This window comes from Cervus canadensis, chromosome 3 (assembly GCF_019320065.1).
Source record: "Cervus canadensis isolate Bull #8, Minnesota chromosome 3, ASM1932006v1, whole genome shotgun sequence".
NCBI classification, from domain to species: domain Eukaryota; kingdom Metazoa; phylum Chordata; class Mammalia; order Artiodactyla; family Cervidae; genus Cervus; species Cervus canadensis.
The window spans coordinates 63,326,020-63,346,896 of NC_057388.1; the positions used below are offsets into that span (position 1 = coordinate 63,326,020).

The 20,877-nt window shown below is 42.4% G+C and overlaps 1 protein-coding gene across 6 annotated transcripts in view; it reads left to right on the top strand.

Moving 5' to 3' along the window:
- CPVL (carboxypeptidase vitellogenic like) overlaps positions 1-20,877 on the top strand; it is a 129,033-nt gene that overhangs the window by 23,734 nt on the left and 84,422 nt on the right. For all 6 annotated transcript variants that reach the window (XM_043463316.1, XM_043463313.1, XM_043463315.1 and 3 more), the window contains one exon: positions 5,593-5,711. In XM_043463316.1, coding sequence (XP_043319251.1) covers positions 5,593-5,711 — 119 coding nt within the window. The remainder of the gene's footprint in view (positions 1-5,592; positions 5,712-20,877) is intronic.

The window sequence follows — 20,877 nt, forward strand, 5'->3', positions numbered from 1 at the left end:
GAGCTGTTTGTAAAAGGAAGCAGAGAAATGGAGTGGTGGCTGAGGAGAGTTATGGAGTCAGGAAGGGTCATTAAGAGGGTATGAGATAATGACAAAAGTGGTCCAGTAGAGAGGGGAAAGGTGATGGGATGGGACATCTTTCAGTGGAGCATATCTTGGAGATGAGCATCCATAGATGGAAGTCTTGGTGTTTGCTTTGGATTTTATCCCTAGTCACATGTAGGAAGGCAGACTTAATCCTTGTGAAGCTGATATGCTGGTAGGTTTCATGGGCATGTGGAACTGAAACTAGAAATTTTAGGGAAATGATCATTTTAAAGATAAAAAATAAATGCATATACTCTGTAAGAAAGTTTAAAATAAAGCGACTTTTCTTCGTTTGAAGAGATCTCATAGTCAATAGACTGTCATCATTTTTTTTTTCAATTTAAAGCCAAAATATTTTCCCTTCTTATGGGTGCATTTGAGTTCTGTTCATATATCTTTGCCTGAAATATGCATTGATTCCATGTTTCATCATTTTTTTGGTAAGAAAAGATGAAAAACTTTGATAATATAGTCAATGATAATATAATGAGGCAATGCAGTCTTTTTTTTAAAAGATTCAATTTTGCTTGGTGCAGAAGAGTCATGAAAATATGGCAGCCCAGTGATATAGGCTGATGTCACTTGACATAAATGAAGAAGCAAATTATCATTAATCTAAATCTATCCAGTTGAGTCATATGCATAGCTTTTAGCTTCTTTAATAAGTGGGTGCTGATGACTGAGATTATATTCATTCACATAGCAGAGTTAAATACTCATTACCAAACCCTACCAATCCACAGATGAGGAGCTTGAGACTCAAATATTTTCTATGACTTGCCCAGGAGGACACAGGTAATTATAGCGGAGATGGGATCAAGATCCAGATTTTCTGCCTTCTGCTTTGTAATTTGCCTACTATAATTTATTTTCCTTTGTTTAAAAAACTTGTCCTCTTCTGGAGTAACCAGATGCACACACATGAAACAAGGAATCAGGCAATGGACGCTAAAGTGCTAAAGGATTACATTTGAGGTAGATATGCTGTAAATTTTTAGAAGGAAGCTATCCTTGTTGGTTGGCATAATCCAGGTAGAAAATAGTAGTACTAGTAGTAATAGTAGTAGTAAGAAATAAATAGCTAACATTTAGTTGTAATTATATCCCCTGTTCCTGTCACAGTGCCTGTATGTAATAGGCACTCAATAAATATTTATAGAATTTGAATTTGAGACTTAACTATGTTCCAGGAATTATGCTTTACACACATTATCTCTTTTAATCCTTAGAGCAACCCTAATGAAGAATGAATAGTTACTGCTTTCATTTTATAGATGAGAAAACTGAGGCCTAGAGAAATTAAGTTTCTTGTCCAGGGCTATGTAAAGCTAGTAAGTGGCAGATCTGACTTTAAAACCTATCTCTGCTGAGTCATGATTCCTGGGTCAGGAAGATCCCCTGGAATAGGAAATGGCAATCTACTTCAATATTCTTGCCTGGAAAATTCCGTGGGCAGAGGAGCCTGGCAAGCTATAGCCCATGGGGTCACAAAAAGTCAGACACAACTGAACACGCACACAAACACACACACACACACACACACACACACACTGCTGACTCACAGCTCAAGGTAGGAACCACTGTGCTATGTGGCCAGACTTGAAGATATAGGGTAAGATTTGGGCAAGTAAGAAAGAGCCTGTACATCCTGAGTGAGGAAGACAGCTTAAACAGCATTAAGGGAAAGTGTCTTTGAATTGTACATCAGGTAGAACCAAGTGCAGAGAATATAGAGAAATCTGCCTGAGATTATTCACATCCCACCCATTCCTGGATTTCTTGCCTATGAGCATTTCCCTCTTACGGATGTTAATGGTAGTAAAGTAAGATTTCAAGGGAGATAGTTTTGTTTTCTATCCTTTTGTGCCAACCCTGTTAGATCACCATCTGATAAGTGACAACATTTAAAATATTAAATCTGGTGTAACATTACTTTCTAAAGTTCTGTTACATAGTCAGAAATCTTTGAATGGAATTTTAAATGGCTGATCCAAAATCTGGTACATCTGGGTATTCAAATGTAGCCCTGACAGCATACTTAAGGATAATTTTATTCATTCGCTTTACTGAAAGTTCAGGAAGCTCTGGACAGATGGTCAGCTTACTCCTCTGAATCCCTTTTGTGCATCAAGTCTGTTGAAATCTTAGGGACGTGAGTCTCAATATCACAACAAAACATTTCTGAGATAAACAGTAGTTCACAAAAAGACACAGAAAATTTTAATTTCTTTTAAACTCCCGGTTAACTAGCTTAGTTTTACGTAGTTGTAATTGTGTATTTGCTTTCTCTGCAACTAGAATAAACTGTCACTCTCTGAAACAAAATGAATAAAATTAATATGGGGGTATGAGATAATGTATTAGTGTATTTCCAAATGCTGCCTTTTCATAAACTTTAAAGAATATTTTGCTATTGGGTCTTCATTTATTAAAACTTATGGCCTGGTAGTGTCCTGTCCATCCAGATGATGTTGCAAGTCTTTGCAAATATGTAGTACCTGATTAGATGATTCAGGCCCTTCTTTGGTCATGCTCCAATCTTTTTGGATTGGAAGTGTTACTATCACAAGCACCAGTCACTGCCAGAAGTAGGAAGTGAAGCCGCTTCAAAGAAAACCTTTTTCCTTTTTTCAACTGTTTCAAACATTTGTATTATGAGTCATGGTTCCAGGAAGAAAGAAACTCCTACATCTTGGGAGTTTATTTTCCACATTCCATCAACAGATTCTGAAAGAATAAATGGGACATTTAAAAATGCCAAAAAAAAAAAAAATCAATTTATTTGAGAGAACTTTTAATCATTTTACTGTGGTATAATTAGAGGAAATTTAAAATTCAAAACAAGGCGAAACACTTCTTTGAAGGCCAGAGAAAAATTTTTCTGAATTTCCTAAGATCTTAATAAGGCCTGCCTACCTTTGGAGAGTTTTGTAGAAAGGAGCTAGTCTGAGTGCATTGTTTTAGTTCGTTAATTCACATTTATTCATTAACAAGTATGTATCAAATGTCTTAAGTGTTTCAATCAGCATGCTGTGTCCCTGGGGGTACAAAGGTAAGCAAGACAAATTCCCTGCTTTCCAATAGCCCTTGATCTAGAAAGGAAGGTAGAAAATATACCCCAGTCAGTTCAAGGCAACAGAGATAGAACTTTGAGATGCTCAGAAAGGGTCAGAAAGGGAGGACCAGGTAAGCATCTGAGTCATCTTCAGAGCAGGCCAGCAGACCTCGTGTTGTGCTGGTCTCAGAGAGATAAATTGATTCAATCAGCCATCTCCCAAAGTCCATTCCCTCCTGCTCCTTTCTATTATATGTTTTCTCTTCTTCTCATTCTACTCTGACCTTTCTCATTTTTCTCTTGTCTTTCTTGAATGCCCGTTTACTCCTCTGGGATTCACTTCTCACACATTCCCAATCCCTTAGTCTTCAGTTCTCTGCTCTCCTTTTTTTAGGAGGGTCTCTGTTGGATTTTGAGAAGGTTAATAGTTTTGTGAAAATTATTTCAAAAGTGTTTTAGGTACAGACTTCCAACTCCAAAAGGTAGGAGTCCCAGGGCTGTGATGTACATCATAGTAAGGAGAGTTAATAAATTGTCTTGCATATTTGAAAGTTGCTAAGAGAGTAAATCTTAAAAGTCCTCAGCGCAAGAATAAAAATTGTAGCTGTGGAGGGTGATGGATGTTAACTAAGCTCACTGCGGTGATCTTTTCACAACATATGGTGTATGAATGTTCAATCATGTTGTACATCTGAAACCAGTATCATGTTGTATGTCAATTATATCTCCAAAAAATGGCCAAAAGAATTGTTTTAAAGACTGCCCAGCCCTGGAGTTGGTTTTTCTTTGGGCTAACTGAGAGTGGAAGCAAAGACGGGAAGAGGGAACGGTGGGGAATGGGAATGGGCAGGTACACACTATTTTCCCCTGAACATCTCCCTTTTCTGTAAAATCTTTCTTTCGTCATTGCCTTTTTTTTTTTTTTTCTTTTTGATTGGGAGGGATAGATCTCATGGGGAAGAAAATGGTGAAGAGGTAGAGAAGTTGAATTCATTTTTCCTGGGGGATCTGCACTTGGCCCCAAAAAGGCAAAGTCTTCTAGACTATTCTTGGGGTGGCCCACGGGCTTATGAGAATCACCCCTTTCTTTGCCCGAGCTCTTATTTTATGTGCATCTCTGTGCTCAGGGGTCATATGCATGCTTTCATTTGATCCTCACACAAGGTCCAGGGTGGACAGATCAATATCCACATTTACACCATGGCTTACCACGTGCTATCAGTGATGTCACTGAATACCAAGTTGGGAAGAGACGCTGTCAATCAGCATTCCAGGACCCGTGGGCTCCGGCAACCCACTGAAGGCATCTCTAGTTGGTAGCACATGTATAGGACCGAGCTTCCTTACCTACTCTCTACTAACCAGTCTCCAACTTAGTAAGTCTCAGACTTAAGTAGCTATTCTTGAACGATCCATTTTTAGCAGGGACACTTGCTTTGTTCCCCCTAAAGTTCTCCTCATCACCCAGACTTCGCCACCACCACCCCCGCCCCGCCCCGCTTCCTACCTGTTTACTGTCCCTTCTCCAATCCTTTCTTATTCACTGCTTCCCCCTCCACTCCCTGTGCCTACACCTTCTGACTGACTCTCTAGCTGAGATGCCTTGTAGCAGGGTAGGGGCAGGAGCTCTCTCTGCAGCCTGACTGCTGGGTTTAAATTCCAGCCCTCTTTTACTGGCTGTGTGACCTTGGGCAAGTTACTTAGCCCCTCTGTGCTTTTAACTTTCTCATCTGTAAAGTGGAGGCAATAATTATACCACATAATATAAAACCCTTGTTATATCAGCCTTGGAAATATTAGTTCTATCGGTTTTGTTTACTCCTGGGCGGCCTCAGCTATCTGAGTGTTACCTCTTTCTCCCTCCCTGTCCTTTTGCTGCCATAAGAAAACCAGGACCTGTGCCTTTCACAACTGTCCCATGTCCTGTTTGGCTTCCTCTGGGTAGCCACATGATCACCCCCAGTCCCACTGCCTGCCTCTCCCCACCCTCCTTAGCCGTCCCTAGTCATCCCCACTCCCCACACGCCTCACTTCATTTCCCTTAGTGGAAGTGTCAGGCCCTTTGCTCTCACCAACAGAAGGATGTGGCGAACACAGGGCTTCCCTAGGCTGAGAGTTTGTTCGCTGTGTTATTTCTCTTGCACCCCTCACCCCCACCTTTTGGAATTAGGTGACTTTATCCTGCCCTGGCCTTCTAGGTGGCCCAGTGTGAACACCTTGATTTAACTTTAGAGTGGAGTTGAGGATAGCTGATTTTCTTCTTGGCTAAAAGGTGAATGTTGAATATGTGGACCTGGCCAGGGCAGTAAACACCTTTATGGCAATCCCCCTGTAGCCTTTCTGATCACTCCATTCCAGACCTGGCCCCTGGGAGAAGTCTGGCTAAGATGGAGATGGCCAGTGCTGCATTTATTTTTTGTCTAATCCTTATACATCTTTTCCCCCACTAGGGAGACGGTTGAGCTTGGTACCTCCTTTCCCAGGATGGAATTTGACAAGCTATTCTGGCTACATCACCGTGAATAAGACTTACAACAGCAACATTTTCTTCTGGTTCTTTCCTGCAAAGGTAGGCCTGCAGCAGTGCCTGCACGGGACCCTGGTGCTCAAGAGCTGACTGTGTTGATCCAGGTGGAAACATCGGTCTACAGTCAACCCAAGGGTGTTTTTTTGTTTTTTTTTTTTAATCTTTTAGATTTTTTTTTTTCTAAAAATAAGTGCCAGTGATTCCATGTAGTGTTCCTGTTTATGTGCAGGAAACAAATGTTAGTGGGGGAGGTCCAACTTTTAAATTCCTTGCAAACTTATTCAGAGTATTAGTGCTGCTATCCTCTTCCTGCCATGATCTTCTTCCTATCTTTTTGTTGCTTTATTCTAAAAATATTTGGGGGCAGGGATGGGTGGTGGGGAGCAAGGAGGGACAGGGAGAGGGGAGATCCCTGAAGTTCACAGGTCATGCATGTCTAAGCCTGTCTACGTTTAGTCAGGCATTGACTGCTCTGTCTATGGATTTTACTGTACCAATTATTGCTGTTATACTCACTCCTTTGTGCATCCAATACCCACTTACTGTGTAGAACTCCATGGGGACATAAAAGGCGAGAGAACTGAACTCACTCTGTGGGCCGTTAGGGGAGGGCTGGGAAGGACTGATGACCCAGGATGGCTTCCGAGGAGGGGTCTCTTCACCTCACATCCATACAGACATAGATAGGTTCATTTATCCTTGTACTTTACCAGCTGTGTTTAGCTCAATTCAAGGTCACACGGTGCTTTAGCACGGACAGATCCCTTTAGGCTTATGGATACTATTGGGGGTTATTGTAGGAGGTACTGAGATGCATACATAAATCTTATCTCACCACCGGGTAATTTTCTATTTTTATTTTCCAAATTGAGTTTGCTTCAGAAGCCAGAGAAAACAAAGAAAAAGTTATCCCTGTGGAGGGTAGTGTTTACTTTTGCATACAATTTGCATTTAACAGCACTGTATGTGTAATGACTGCATAAATTGCTTAAACGAAGTTTCTTCCCTCGGTACTGTGGGGCTGTGTTTTCTTGACTTTTCATTTCTGCTTTCTCAGCCATGGCCTCTGATTGTTCATCAGGTGGTTGTGTGGGGGAGTGGAGAAGGCCTGTAAGAAATGGTGAGGGATTCCAGGTTCTTAGTGGCTGGGGCTCATAGTAGTTTTCAGGCTGTCACCACTCTGGGAGGCCTCTCCGGGACCCCTTATTTCTTCCTCATTGTACTTGAGTGAGAGGCAAGTAAGGTTCCTAGAGCACAAAATTTAAGGACTCACTTTCATGGGTGAGCACCTAAGAATTGATGCTTTTGAACTGTGGTGCTGGGAAAGACTCTTGAGAGTCCCTTAGACTGCAAGGAGATCAAACCAGTCAATCGTAAAGGAAATCAGTCCTGAGTATTCATGGGAAGGACTGATGCTGAAGCTGAAGCTCCAATACTTTGGCCACCGGATATGAAGAACCGACTCACTGGAAAAGACCCTGAAGCTGGGAAGGACTGAAGGCAGGAGGAGAAGGGGATGGCAGAGGATGAGATGGTTGGATGGCATCACTGACTTGATGGACATAAGTTTGAGCAAGCTCCAGGAGTTGGTGATGGAGAGGATAACTGGCATGCTGCAGTCCATGGGGTCGCAAAGAGTTGGGCACAACTGAGAGGCTGAACTGAACTGAACTCATGGGGGTACAAGTGCAAGGCTGGCACCTGAGTGTCCTCTGGACTCCTGCTGGAGCCCCTCTTGGGGGCACCCAACTGGAAACTAGAGGGCAAGGGAGTCTGGTCCATTGAGGTCTGCCTACCAGGGCACAGAGCCAAGTGGAGACTGGATTTTCAGAAGCGGTCAAGAAAATATCCGAATATCCAGCACAACGATGTTGAGGACAGTTGGTATAAATTAAGCCTAGAAGGATGACCTATTTTTGACAGGTGGGAAATTTCCTTGTGTTCTTAGAAGTCTCTTAAACTTTATGCCTTTCAGAAACCATACTGTATGGTTTGTGGTATCACATCTATGTATATAATATGCAAATGCAGGCATTTATCATGAATTGCAGTTGTATGAGTTTTCAATTGCCATTGTACAAATTTAGTCACTTAAACAACACAGATTTATTATTTCACAGTTCTAGAGATCAGAAGTCCAATACAGGGCTCACTGGCCTAAAGTCAAGTTGCTGGCAGGGCTGCGGTCCTGGAGGCTACGGGGGAGAATCGGTTTCTTTGTCTTTTGCAGTTTCTAGAGCTGCTGGCACATGTTGGCTCAATGGCTCCCTTTCCTGTCTTCACAGCCCATATCAGTGAGCTGAATACTTTGCACATTGCATCACTTTGGCTAACTCCTTATTCATCACCTTCCCTGCTCTTGTATTTTGCCTCTCTCTTCATATAAGGTCCCTGGGATAACTTTGGACCTACCTGGATAATCCAGGGTAAATCTCCCTATTTTAATGTCAGTTGAATAGCAACCTTAATTCCATCTACAATCTTATTCTTCTTAAGAATTAACATATTCACATATTCTGGGGATTCAGATGTGTACATCTTTGAAGGCCTTTATTCTGTGCAAAATGGATACTTGAATTCACCAAGATTAGTGATTCACAATATGTTGTTTTATTTTATTGTACTTAGGAATGATCTTCAAATTCCCCAGAGATTCTGACTCATAAACTAGGAGAGGCTAGCAAATTGTAGGATTAGCAGGTGAACCATGCTTCAGAAATCATCGCTTCAGCCTACAGGCTACCGTCCTGGATTCAGTGTTCCTGACCCCAACGTGACTCAACTTCTTTTGCCAGAAAGAAACAGCCAGAGCAGGCAAACCCTGATGGAGGTGGTTGTGTTATCTCATGCACTTACCTAGGATGCAGGCTAGAATGGGGGACTGAAGAGGTGAATGCAGCCTTTGGGGTCAGCTCTCCTAATCCTGCCACTGCTGGGTCTCCAACTCCAATGCACTCTACCTCTCCACCCTCACCCTAGCCCTGCCAAACCCGATTCCTTACTCTCTGTTCTGCTTTGGTGGCTGGTTATGATACCAGTGAGCTCCTCATTGATTTCTGCATGATGTCTTTTTTTTTTTTTTTGGTAATGATCCAGATTTGTGAAAACAGGGAAGTGATCAAACAAAAACAAAACGAAGACTCAGTCTTCTCCTTTTTAGGTTGCCTCTAAGCAGGTGGACTGCTTTATCAAGGAGACTGGTGATGCTCTGGGACTGTAAAGCTGGTCAGGGAAAAGGGCTTAGAGTTTACACTCACTCCTAGTTGCTGGACTGAAACCCTTTGCAGTAAAATAACTGGATTGTTAGGGCCCCCTTTAGTTAAAGAAGACCTGCCTATGCACCCCCAGATTATGTTCTCTGGGGGCCCAGAATTGTAGCCCTAAACACATTCTAAGATGATCCCAGAAGACTTGAAACTGAGGCCACTGCGGCATGAAAGATGAACATAGTGTTCTATTGGAAGTGATAGACTGTGCTTCAGGAGAGAGGCCCAGAGAGATGAAAAGACAGTTCTGTTGACAGGTTATCACCACATGGCAGCTGGGATAGATAGTTCCAAGACCTCCTTCAGGGGAGCCCACACACGTAGCCAGGTCTTCAAGGCCCCAAAGCAACCTTTCCTGCCGAGGCAGTCAGGCTATAAATTATGGACCAGGCCATTTTGGGTGAAGGAGATAAAGCATGCGACAAGGAGAAGCAGTGGTCACTGAGATGGAAGAGAGTTTCTTTCATTTGGCAGAAATAATAGTTTGTTGCCTGTCACAGGGGAACAGCTGATACGATCATCAGGAGAGAAATGACCCCTTACGAAAATTGAAGGTAGAGAAAATAAGAGACCCAGGAAGGATGCCACACTTCTAATAGCCCCTGGGTAATTTTTTGGACTGCTCTTTCTCAAATTAATTGTGTTTCCTGTTATTTCTGTGAGGCTCCCCTCTTATTATATACAAATCAATGAATAATGGGTTCCAGAACTTGAAATTGGTGTGCAGCTGGGGGACACAATCAACATGAGAAATGAATAGTCATTTTTCATAGAATAAAAAGTACAATGAAACCAATAAAAATGTAACAATTATAATAGCTGCTCTTAATTGAGCGTTGACTATGTGCTAATAAGTACTGTGCATTTTTCTTTAATCCTTACGAAAACCACATGAGGAAGGAATTACTATCTTCATTTTACAGTTGGAAGAGAATTGCAGAGATTAGATAATTAGCTCCAAGTTTCCCAACTAGAATTGGGCAGAATTAGACTTTAAAACAAAATCTCTGTTGGAGAAATATTTGCTCTTGATCATCCCAGGTTGATTGTGAGAAAACAAATTATGGAGGGCAATAAATTACAATTGTTAAAAATATGGCTCTTGAGTCAGGCTTGGATAAAACCTTGGCTCCACTCCTTATGCCAAATGTGACCTTGGGCACATTCTTAACTTCTCTGAGCATTGGTTTCCTTATTTTAAAATGAGGCTCAAAATACCTACTGAACAATGGTTTTGAGAAAATGAGATAATATGATAAAGTCTCAGAATGGTGTTTGATATCTAATAAGTAGAGATGCTATTATTATTTCATTATCAGTATCATCTGTCATTACTAGTTTTCCTACTATTAACACAAATACTCTACAGAACAAAACCAGACATAATTTGGGAGGTTAAAGAAGGCAGGAGATAAGGAGCAATTCCAAATTGGAAGGAGTTGGATGCCAGCCAAGAATGTGGATTAATTGTTACTGGGAAAGGAAATTACAAAGTAAAGTTGGGATTTTTCATGTTTAAGAAGGTAAAAAATCACATATTATTTTTTTGAAATTAGCATCCTTTTCATTAGAAAAAGTATCCAGCATTTAAGTTTTTCTTATAGATATAGGAGCAATTTGTTGGATGCATTTATCTAAAACCTGTAGATTATTCAGCTGCCATAGAGTCAAAATCTGAGATGTCTAGAGTTGGGTCTAAGCCCCTTTTGGACTGCCCCAGTGGCTCAGCAGTGAAGAATCCACCTGCATTGCAGGAAAGGTAGGACACGGGTTCAGTCCTTGGGTTGGGAAGATCCCCTGGAGTAGGAAATGGAAACCTACTCTAGTATTCTTGCCTGGAGAATCCCATGGACAGAGGCCTGTAGTCCATGGGGTTGCAGAGTCAGACATGAATTAGTGACTGAGCACACATACACGCTAAGCACCCTTTACTCAGTTCCCTACCTCATTCCTCAGGCCAAGGAGAATAACTGGGGTTCCTGGAATCTGACGATCTGGTGATGGAGAAAGGTCAGTATCATATTGAGGAGTCAGCAAGGCTGGGATAGGGTGAGGCATGGGAGGTGCCTGGAGGCAACATTTTTTTTTTTTTTCTTTTTGCCAATCTTACTTTTTTTTTTTTCATTTATTTTTATTAGTTGGAGGCTAATTACTTTACAATATTGTAATGGTTTTTGTCATATATTGACATGAATCAGCCATGGATTTACATGTATTCCCCATCCCGATGCCCCCTCCCACCTCCCTCTCCACCTGATTGCTCTGGGTCTTCCCAGTGCACCAGGCCCGAGCACTTGTCTCATACATCCAGCCTGGGCTGGTGATCTGTTTCACCCTAGATAATATACATGTTTCGATGCTGTTCTCTCGAAACATCCCACCCTCGCCTTCTCCCACAGAGTCCAAAATTCTGTTCTGTACATCTGTGTCTCTTTTTCTGTTTTGCGTATAGGGTTATCATTACCATCTTTCTAAATTCCATATATATGCGTTAGTATACTGTATTGGTCTTTATCTTTCTGGCTTACTTCACTCTATATAATGGGCTCCAGTTTCATCCATCTCATTAGAACTGATTCAAATGAATTCTTTTTAATGGCTGAGTAATATTCCATTGTGTATATGTACCACAGCTTCCTTATCCATTCGTCTGCTGATGGGCATCTAGGTTGCTTCCATGTCCTGGCTATTATAAACAGTGCTGCGATGAACATTGGGGTGCACGTGCCTCTTTCAGATCTGGTTTCCTCGGTGTGTATGCCCAGGAGTGGGATTGCTGGGTCATATGGCAGTTCTATTTCCAGTTTTTTAAGGAATCTCCACACTGTTCTCCATAGTAGCTGTACTAGTTTGCATTCCCACCAACAGTGTAAGAGGGTTCCCTTTTCTCCACACCCTCTCCAGCATTTATTGCTTGTAGACTTTTGGATAGCAGCCATCCTGACTGGAGGCAACATTTGAGAGGCTCCCTCCCTCTCAGGGTCCTGCAGGTGCTCACCCTGCCTAGTCTGATGCCAGGAAAAGCACGAGTGTGGGGGATTAGGTGAATACAGTCCATGCATCCACAGTGTGGTGCAGAGGCAATGAGCCACTCTGATGCTTGTGGCCAAAGCAAAAGGCATTCTCTCTGAGAACAGGAGAGCAGGTCCCCAAGGGTCCCTGGAAGCCAGCAGACAGCCGACCCTGGGAGTGCAGACACAGAGCCTTCGCACACCCTCAGTTCACTTCCTCCTCTGGATGTTTAGACTGCTTCAGTAACAAAGTGGCACAGAACAGCAGCTGCCAAACTTGCGACTGCTTGTCAGACACAACTTGGGATCTTTACAAATATGACAGACCCCGAGGTCAGTATGCGACGCCTCCCAGCAGAGATCTGATTTGTTTGGTCTGGAGGGGGCCCAGGGATCAGTGTTTCTATCAAGTTCCGCAGTGATTCCAGTGCAGCTAGTCAGTTCACTTGATTTTGGAAAGAGAGAACTAAAGGTCAGGGTACTTTCTCTAGTGTAATCTCCAGACATATTTTCTCATACTCCCTATGTTCAAATGATATCTGACCAACTTAACAAGTTTTGAATTTTCAGCGAACATGATATTTAGCTTTGTCAGTAGAGGGTGCTGGAGGGACATTGCAGAGGAAGTTGACTTCTCTTCTTGGTCCCTTGTTCGGCGTTTTGCTTTCTCTTGGCCCTGCTGCCCAGTCCATCAGCAGTGTGTGTGGAGGGACAGTCAGTGGTGTTCTGCTTTAGCTGGGCACCCAGGCCATGAAGACCCTCAGCAAGTTTATAGACTGGACTCCATCCCAGTGCCCACCTGTCTGTGGCCTTCACAGACAGGTCTCACCAGTGAGCAGGCTTCCTACAGCCTAGGCTTCCTACTTTCTCTGGCATGCTCTCGTCAGCCTGGACCACCTGCCTCCCAGGGGGTCACTTCCAGCAGCCTTCCTGGCACGGACACCATGGACTTCTGGTTGCCCGTGCTCTTCAAGCAAGCAGGCTCCCAACATCCTGACTTCCTCTGCATTCCTGGCCCCTGCCAGCCACAGCCTGCTGTCCTGCATGCCTTTCCTACTTGCCCAGGGGTTGTTGGCCCACTTTGCCTGGGTACCTTACTGAATTTCTCAGCCCCTCAATGGGCTGGAACCATAGCTTCTCCAACGAGATCTGGACCATGGCTTGAGAAGGGCCACACCCCACCTTATGAGTTCATTCATCCGTGGACATTCTCCCTCAGCCCAGATACCCTTTAGAGTTCTCTTTACATATTTATGGTTATCCTTCCGTTATAATGAATATCATTTACATTAAAATATGGACCCAGGATGCCTACCCAGCATGCTGGCATTTGGCCAAGACCAAGGAAGTGGCTCAGTGAGGAAGAAGAACCTCTGGTGTTCCATCCCCTCTCTTGTCCTGGGCTGGATGAACATGGCTTATGGAGACCAGAGCAAACACTAGGACTTAGAATGGTATTGAAGGTCAGTGTTTTCAAGTTAAAAAAAAAAAATTGAAAAACAGAAAAATTTAAGAGTTAAAATTTACTGTGTGGTCATGGAGAAGTTTTCAGGATCCACGGCAGCTGGTCTTTCTGTCTCAATCTTATTCTGCTAAGACCAGTGAATTACTCATTTGTGCTTCATTGCAGATCAACTTGCTTTGCTTCTATAGGCATTTAATAGAAGATGGCTACCCTACAGTTCCCTAGTTTATCTGTCCTTGGACCATGCAGTAAACAGAGATTAACAAGCACTTCTCCTGGGGGCAGAGTGTGATTGGCCCAGTTTGGGTCAGGTGTTCTTTCTTGGTCCTATGAGCTAAGACTGAGGGTGCTGGGTCATGTGGTAATTAACATGGCTAATGGGCTCTTTCCGTTGGTGCATGGACTTAGAGAAGGGGATGTGATTCGGACAAATCTCTTAAAATATGTCTGCCACTGATGGCTACAAATTCACCAATAATACAGTAAAGATGTGGAGGTCACAGACATTTGTCTTCTTTAAACATTCACTGTTTATCTTCTCTTGACTGTGTACTGATAGCATCAGGGATTTGGGAAAATAGAAGGTAGATGAGTGAGACAAATCAAAAAAAAAGTAGCTAAAAATGATACATTATGGATCATCCCATCCATAAGTATGCTCAGACTCTGCAGAAACCTTGATATGCCTCATTGCCTTTGAGAAATGAAATTTTAATAAGGATAAACAAGTAAACATTTTCAGCCATTTCTTTCTGTGCATCAAGAAAGGAAAGTCAGTCCTTTTCTCCAGCACCCTTCCCCCATTCTTCTAATGTCCAGCGTTTTGGAAGAAGGCATGAACAGAGAAGCCAGAACTTCCTCATGAAGAAATAACAGCCAGATAGAAAGGTTAGGAAGGAGAAAAGTAAAGAAGATTCTAGTGGGGTGTGAGTTGGCTCAAATGAATGAGACAATTCAAAGCTTGATGAGAGTCAGTGGGAACTTGGAAGTGATATGAGGAGGCTTCAGAACAGAAAAAAAGTTTTAAAAAGTTAATTGTCCCTATGATGGTACAGTGGCAACTATCATAGTATAGGAAGTTTTTAGCGAGTGTTCGAAATGAACCACTATGAGTAAAATTCCCCTGAAAAGCACTGAATGTCTTAAGTAAGTTGTTTTTATGTGTTGGGAATATGTGTGTATAATTAAAATGTTATTAAGTATCTAGTTAACAGTTCTAGTCACAAAACCAATTGCTTTAAATAAAAATCCTCTGCCTTCATTAGTATCATTAGTATTGCAGCTGAACTATCAGCTGAACTGGGACCTGTGGGGCAAAATGGGAGTCCATTCAAACATACTTGGAATTTTCAAGACAGTTTCATGGGGTACTAATGACTTCAATTACAACAGAACATATTACTTAACTTAAACCAAGCAAATGATCAGCCTCTGCATATAGAAGTGTGAAGGGAGCCTTAATTAATTTACTAATTGCACTTATTTTAAGCGGTGCCATTGGTTTGGGTCTATAGTGGTTAGGTTGCTGTTTTCTCTTACAGAGTGTGGTGTTCCTTTGTGGGGCTGGAGGAAGGGAGCGCCTAGAGCATGTCCCCAGGCCTAGGCATTGGCAGAAAATATTGCTCCAATACTTACTGGGTACCTAAGATTCCCTAGGGTTACTCCAATAAGTCCTCGGTCTACACTGTAGTCTTATTACCTGAGAGTACTGAAATCTCCAAGTGTTTACTGCATCCCCGGCCCCAGTGTAGGAATGTACTGCTTCAATGATTATGTAAAGTTAGAAGGTTATCTCTACCGCGTGATGTAGAGGAGGGCCCAGGAGGATGGAGTGAAAGATGGGTATGGTTTGATGGGGAACAGGGTGAAAAGGAAGACTCGAAGTATAAGAGGATGCTACTCATGTGGGAAGCAGTAGGGCAGGAGGGTTTCATTTCATTAGTGTTTTCATATAGAGTCCTCTATGCTCATTTGGAAGCAAGGAAGAAGAGGCTGGGCGTTTTTGAAGAATCTCCTTATGTACAGAATGTTAAACCTAATAAATGAATTCTAATACTTCAAATGACAGTCTGTTAAGACCTAGGGTATTTTTTCACCATCATAGAGAATGAATAATGGAATGCGTTAATGTGAGAGATTGTAAATTTTCTTCAGTAGAGATCTACAAGTTAATTGATTAACTACCTCCTTCTGGGCCCTTCGTTTAGCAACAAACCCTGAGGAAGGAGTGTCCAAGTTCATGAACTGGCCACCAGGGGTCACCAGAAGAATTGAAAGGGCTTCTAAGGCAAAGCCATAGTTTGCGGTTCACGAAGAAGAGGGCGATTTGTGATTCTGTTGTTAAGAGACTTCTCACTTAAATATTTAGGATTCTTTTGTCCCTTCTTTTATATTTAAAATTTCCTTGTCCCTTATTTTTGATCGTCAGTTCTTGCTACACTACTCTGACCTATATGTCATTGGTAGATATTTTTCTTTTTAATTAAATATATAAATGCTTATTTGTAAGGGATTATTCACATTTCAAATGTTAGCCCATCACCAGAGGCTGCCTTTAAGTATTCAGTCTAACATCTTCCCATTGTTCTTTTATATTACCCATTTCTTTAATTACTTATTTATTACCTGTCTTACCACTTTACTAGAAAAGTAGCCAGAGCTAACACTTAAGTAGATACTCTAGGCACTGTTCAAGTGCTGGGCATGTATTAACTCTGAATCTGCACAACAGTCCTGTACAATAGACATTATTATTATTCTTATGTTCAAGCAGAAGACCCTGAGACACAGAGACGTTAAGTAACTTGCCCAAGGTCACACAGCTATGAAATAGCATAATTAGAATTTAGACCCTGGCAGTCTGGTGCCACAGTCCATGTTCTTCTTCAGTAACTATCCTTTCTGTCCATGAGTGGGAGCTGGCCTGCATCCCCAGCCCTAGAATAATGCCTGTTGATGTTCTATGTTAAATGAATTAATACTTCATGGTAGATTCAGAGTGTCAGACTATTCAGCCAGATGATGATATGTACTGATATATGAAGAGATTTCCACAACATGCTGTTAAGTGAATGCAGAAAATATAGAATATTATATATTGTTCTTTTTGTTCAGTTGCTAAGTCATGTAAGACTAGTTTGGGGGAAAAAAGGTATTTATGTACATAACATGTAACATCTATGAGATATGTGTATATGTACATGTGAGGAGGTGGGGTAGGGTATAGAAAAAAATCTGAAAGACTAAATACTCCAATGATCATCTGTAGGGAATAGGATTGGTGGGGCAAGGGGGATTTTTTATACCTTCTTTGAAAAAAAGTAAGAATAAGTATTTTCTTTATGATATGAAAAACTTTAAGTAAAAATTTTTGAATTTTTGACAAAAATAAACACACTCTCATTTCATACATTCTTGAATTATAGTTTCAGAATAATAAGTACTTTAAAAGTCCTTCATTTCCTAAATCTAGAAATGAAGTAAAACAGTTGCTTGTTACTTCATTCGAGTCTGAGTCTTGCAATTTTGTTCAGGGTGTCTTCATTTACTTTTATTCTTTCCTAAATGGGGGTAGGGGGTGGGAGAAGGGCTTCATTCCCACAATTTAGAGCTAAATATATCACCCAAGGAGTTAGACTTCCAGGGTCTGAATTCTAATTATGCTATTTCATAGCTGTGTGACCTTGGGCAAGTTACTTAACTTCTCTGTGTCTCACTGTCTTCTGCTTGAACATAAGAATAATAATAATGTCTATGGCATAGCTTTATGCTATTATTATTGACATAATTACTGTGTTTGTCATGACGTTGTGATGTCATGCATGTGTGTGTGCATGTTCAGTCACTTCAGTTGTGTCTGACTCTTTGCAACCACATGGACTGTAGCCCACCAGGCTCCTCTGTCCATAGGATTCTCCAGGCAAGAATACTGGAGTGAGTTGCCATGCCCTCCTCCAAGGGATCTTCCTGACCCAGGGATTGAACCCACATCTCTGGCATCTCCTGCATTGCAGGTGGATTTTTTTTTACCACCGAGCCACCTGGGAAGCCTTGTGATGTCATATCATATTTAAAAAGCCTGAAAGCTGTGGGATAACTGACTCTTGGACTTTTTGCATTGAACACATGAACCTTTCTTTTCTAACATCTGATTTTTGCATTTCATTCCAGATAAGGGCAATATTTACTTCACAGTTTGGTTGCACATCAGAGTAAGACAATGTTTGTGTGGAATTTTCTTTAAAAAAAAATGAATTTCTTCAAAGATTGTTGAGCTCATTCACCTCCTTCAGGAAAGTAAATTTGAGGAGCAGGGTCAGCTGAGGTTGGAGGTGTGTATGCAGATCTCTTATTGTTTAAGCATTCCAAGAATGCAGTGTCCTGTGCTTCAAAGTTGCATAATAAAGATGTTTGGCACCGAGGTACTAGACTTGACTTTGTAGTGTGGCCTCTCAGGGTCAGACTATTTTTTCTGAGAGCCTGGAGGTCCCATTATTGTGCCAGGTCACAGGAAGAGACATGAAAAGCAGGGGAGGATGGAGTGGAGAGCAGAGGGCCCAGGGCATCCGAGAGGGCAAAACTCTCTCACCCTCATAGCTTCTCAGCCCTGCCTGCACATTTAACCACCTGGGAGCTTTTAAAACAGACAGATGCCTGTCTCACGCCAGACCAGTTGAATTGGAATCTTTGGTTATTGAGCCTAAGCAGTAGTTTTTTTAAAAAAAACAGCTTTCCATGTTGTTTGTTTTTTTAATGAGTGGTCAAGATTGAGAACCACTGGCTCGCGTGTAGCTCTTCAGGGCTTCTAGAAACGCATGCATATTAGGAAGGAAGTGGGGGACTGGAGGCCCACGAGAATGGGTGAACTCATAGTATTTTACACACTGGAGGCTGGAACCACTTTCATGTAGATTCCATCTTCTCTCCACTCCTTAACTCTCCTACTGCTGAATCAATACAAGCTGAAGATGGTCCTGGGGAGTGGTATCGAGTAGCAAGTTAGAGGATCAGAAGTCGTGTTTTGTGACCCCCATGGACTGTAGCCCACCAGGCTCCTCTGTCCATGGTATTCTCCAGGTAAGAATACTGGAGTGGGTTGCCATTCCCTTCTCCAGGGGATCTTCCTGACCCAGGGATGGAGCCAGGGCCTCCTGCACTGCAGGCAGATTCTTTACCATCTGAGCCACTAGCAAATCCCATAGAGGACTGGAAGGGAGATTTAAAAAAAAAAAAAAAAATCACTTATTCAAACAAAACACACATAGTTGGGGCCAGGCAGGCTAGGGCAGAGCTAGTTACATTTATTCAGCACAGCATAGTTGACAATATCATTTCGTGATACATCTTCTCATCAGGGTCCTCAGGCAAGCCTGTGAGGTGGGCATTATTGCCTTCTGATGGATGAGGAAGCAGAGGGCTGGAGGAATCTGAGGGCAGGATCACATAGCTATCACGTGGCCAGGTAGAACCAGCACCTGTCTGGCTACCCGTTCCTGGGCCACACTGCTCTCCCACAGTGGTTTTACAAGGCTGGCTTTGATTTTAATTTGTTTTTGCTTCAGCTTATAAGTTCCTGCTTCTCTTGAATTCTCTATGAACATTTTCAACACTTTAGTCAAGAGAACTAACTAGTGAAAAACTGACCAGGTAAGATGGCCAAAGGAGCAAAGAACAGCAAACAATTCACTTTTCTTGTTCTCCCATTAATAAATGGTTTACATGAAAACTGTCTTATAAATTCCTGGTATTTCTTTCTTACAGCAATAGTTAGCATTTAAGAACATGCACTATATGCCACTTACTAGGCGTTATGAAAATTAATATATTTAGTCCTCCCAACCACTACGTGGCATAGGTACTATGATTGATCCCCATTTTACAGGTGGGGAAACTGAGGTCCAAAGAGCTTAGCCACCTTACCTAACGTCACCCAGCTAGTGGATAGTAACGCTCAGATTGGAATCCAGTTTGAGACAAGAGCTCACAGACTTTATCTGATATGCTCTGCTCACTCTTAGAACTACAGCCCTGCTGACCTGAGTTCCCAGTTTGCCTCTGGGCTCCTACCTTTTCTACCTGTTTCCTTACTAATCATTTGTGCTTAATGTCCTTTTATCATGCATTAGGTTTTGCTGCAAGGGCTTGGTAAATATTATCTCATTTAATTCCTTAACACTGGAGACTGGGTCCCAGGTAGCCTCTCCGAAGGAGGCTCCTCTCCAGCCTGTGGCTGTTCTGACCATCCCTGCTCTCTTGGCACACTCCCTTGGCCTCTTCCCAAAGCTGCCAAAGACCCTGTAGATTTTGAAATTTCTTTGTCCCCACTCTCCTCATGGTTAGAACCCTGCAAGCTCAGCTCTTCTTCCAGGTTCTTAGCCACAGGTCACAGATCCCCCCTCCCCTTGCATTTCTCTTGCCTTCTGCCCACCACCTTCTCACATCATCCAGGTGGATGCATCAGTCCACTCCACCTTTCTAATGCAGAAGTGACATGTCTCCATGTGACTGGGCTAAGGGAGGGGTTGCAGGATTTCATTCTGGGCCAAAGCAGTAGGATCCTTTCTGGCCAAACATGACTGATTACACATCAAATGAGCCATGACATCATGTGAGGGCTCACAGTCACATCCTGCCTTGGCCTTGTGGAGACCAAGTGGGCCTTCCTTCAGACTGCTCCCAAGGATTCACGTAGGGCCAGGCCACCTATACTCGCTGCTTTCACACTCAGTTCTTCTTTGGCTTGAGGACTTCTCTATCATTTTCTTCCATCTACAGCACCATTTCCTGGCTCTCCTTGTGGCTGAATCCTTCGTGGCTCCCAAGTCTCAGCTGTGCTCTCCGGATCTCACTGAGAACTTCCCTGATTGTGTGTCCAAAAGAAGTACCTCTTTGTCAGCCCTCACTCTCTCTCTTGATATCACCCTTATTTCCTCTCCTTAATGGTTTAGATAGTAAAGAATCTGCCAAAAACATGCAGGAGAACCGGGTTCGATCCATGGGTCAGGAAGATCCCCTGGAGAAGGAAATGGCAACCTCCTCCAGTATTCTCGTTTGGAGAATTCCATGAACAGAGGAGCCTGGGAGGCTATAATCCATGCAGTCACAAAGAGTGAGACACAACCAAGTGGCTAATACTAACACTATTTCATCTCTACACTCTTTAATCATCGTGTTTATTCATTTACTTACTGTCTGTATTTTTCATGAAATGTAAGCTTGAGGAGGGCAAAGAGTTGTCTTTTTCACTCACTGCTCTGCCAGGATCTTCTCGTAGCATGGTGCCGACCCCTACAAGGTGCTGAGTGAAAGAAGTAAAGACACCTCTGTCACTGAGGGTGGTGGTGTTGTAACTCATTTCCAGCATCCCACCCTGCCAGTGGCCTTTCCTTATTTACATTGGCCATATCTCTTAAATAAATCTACACCTTCTCTGGGGTTTTGTTGCTATCATTTGCATGGACTATATG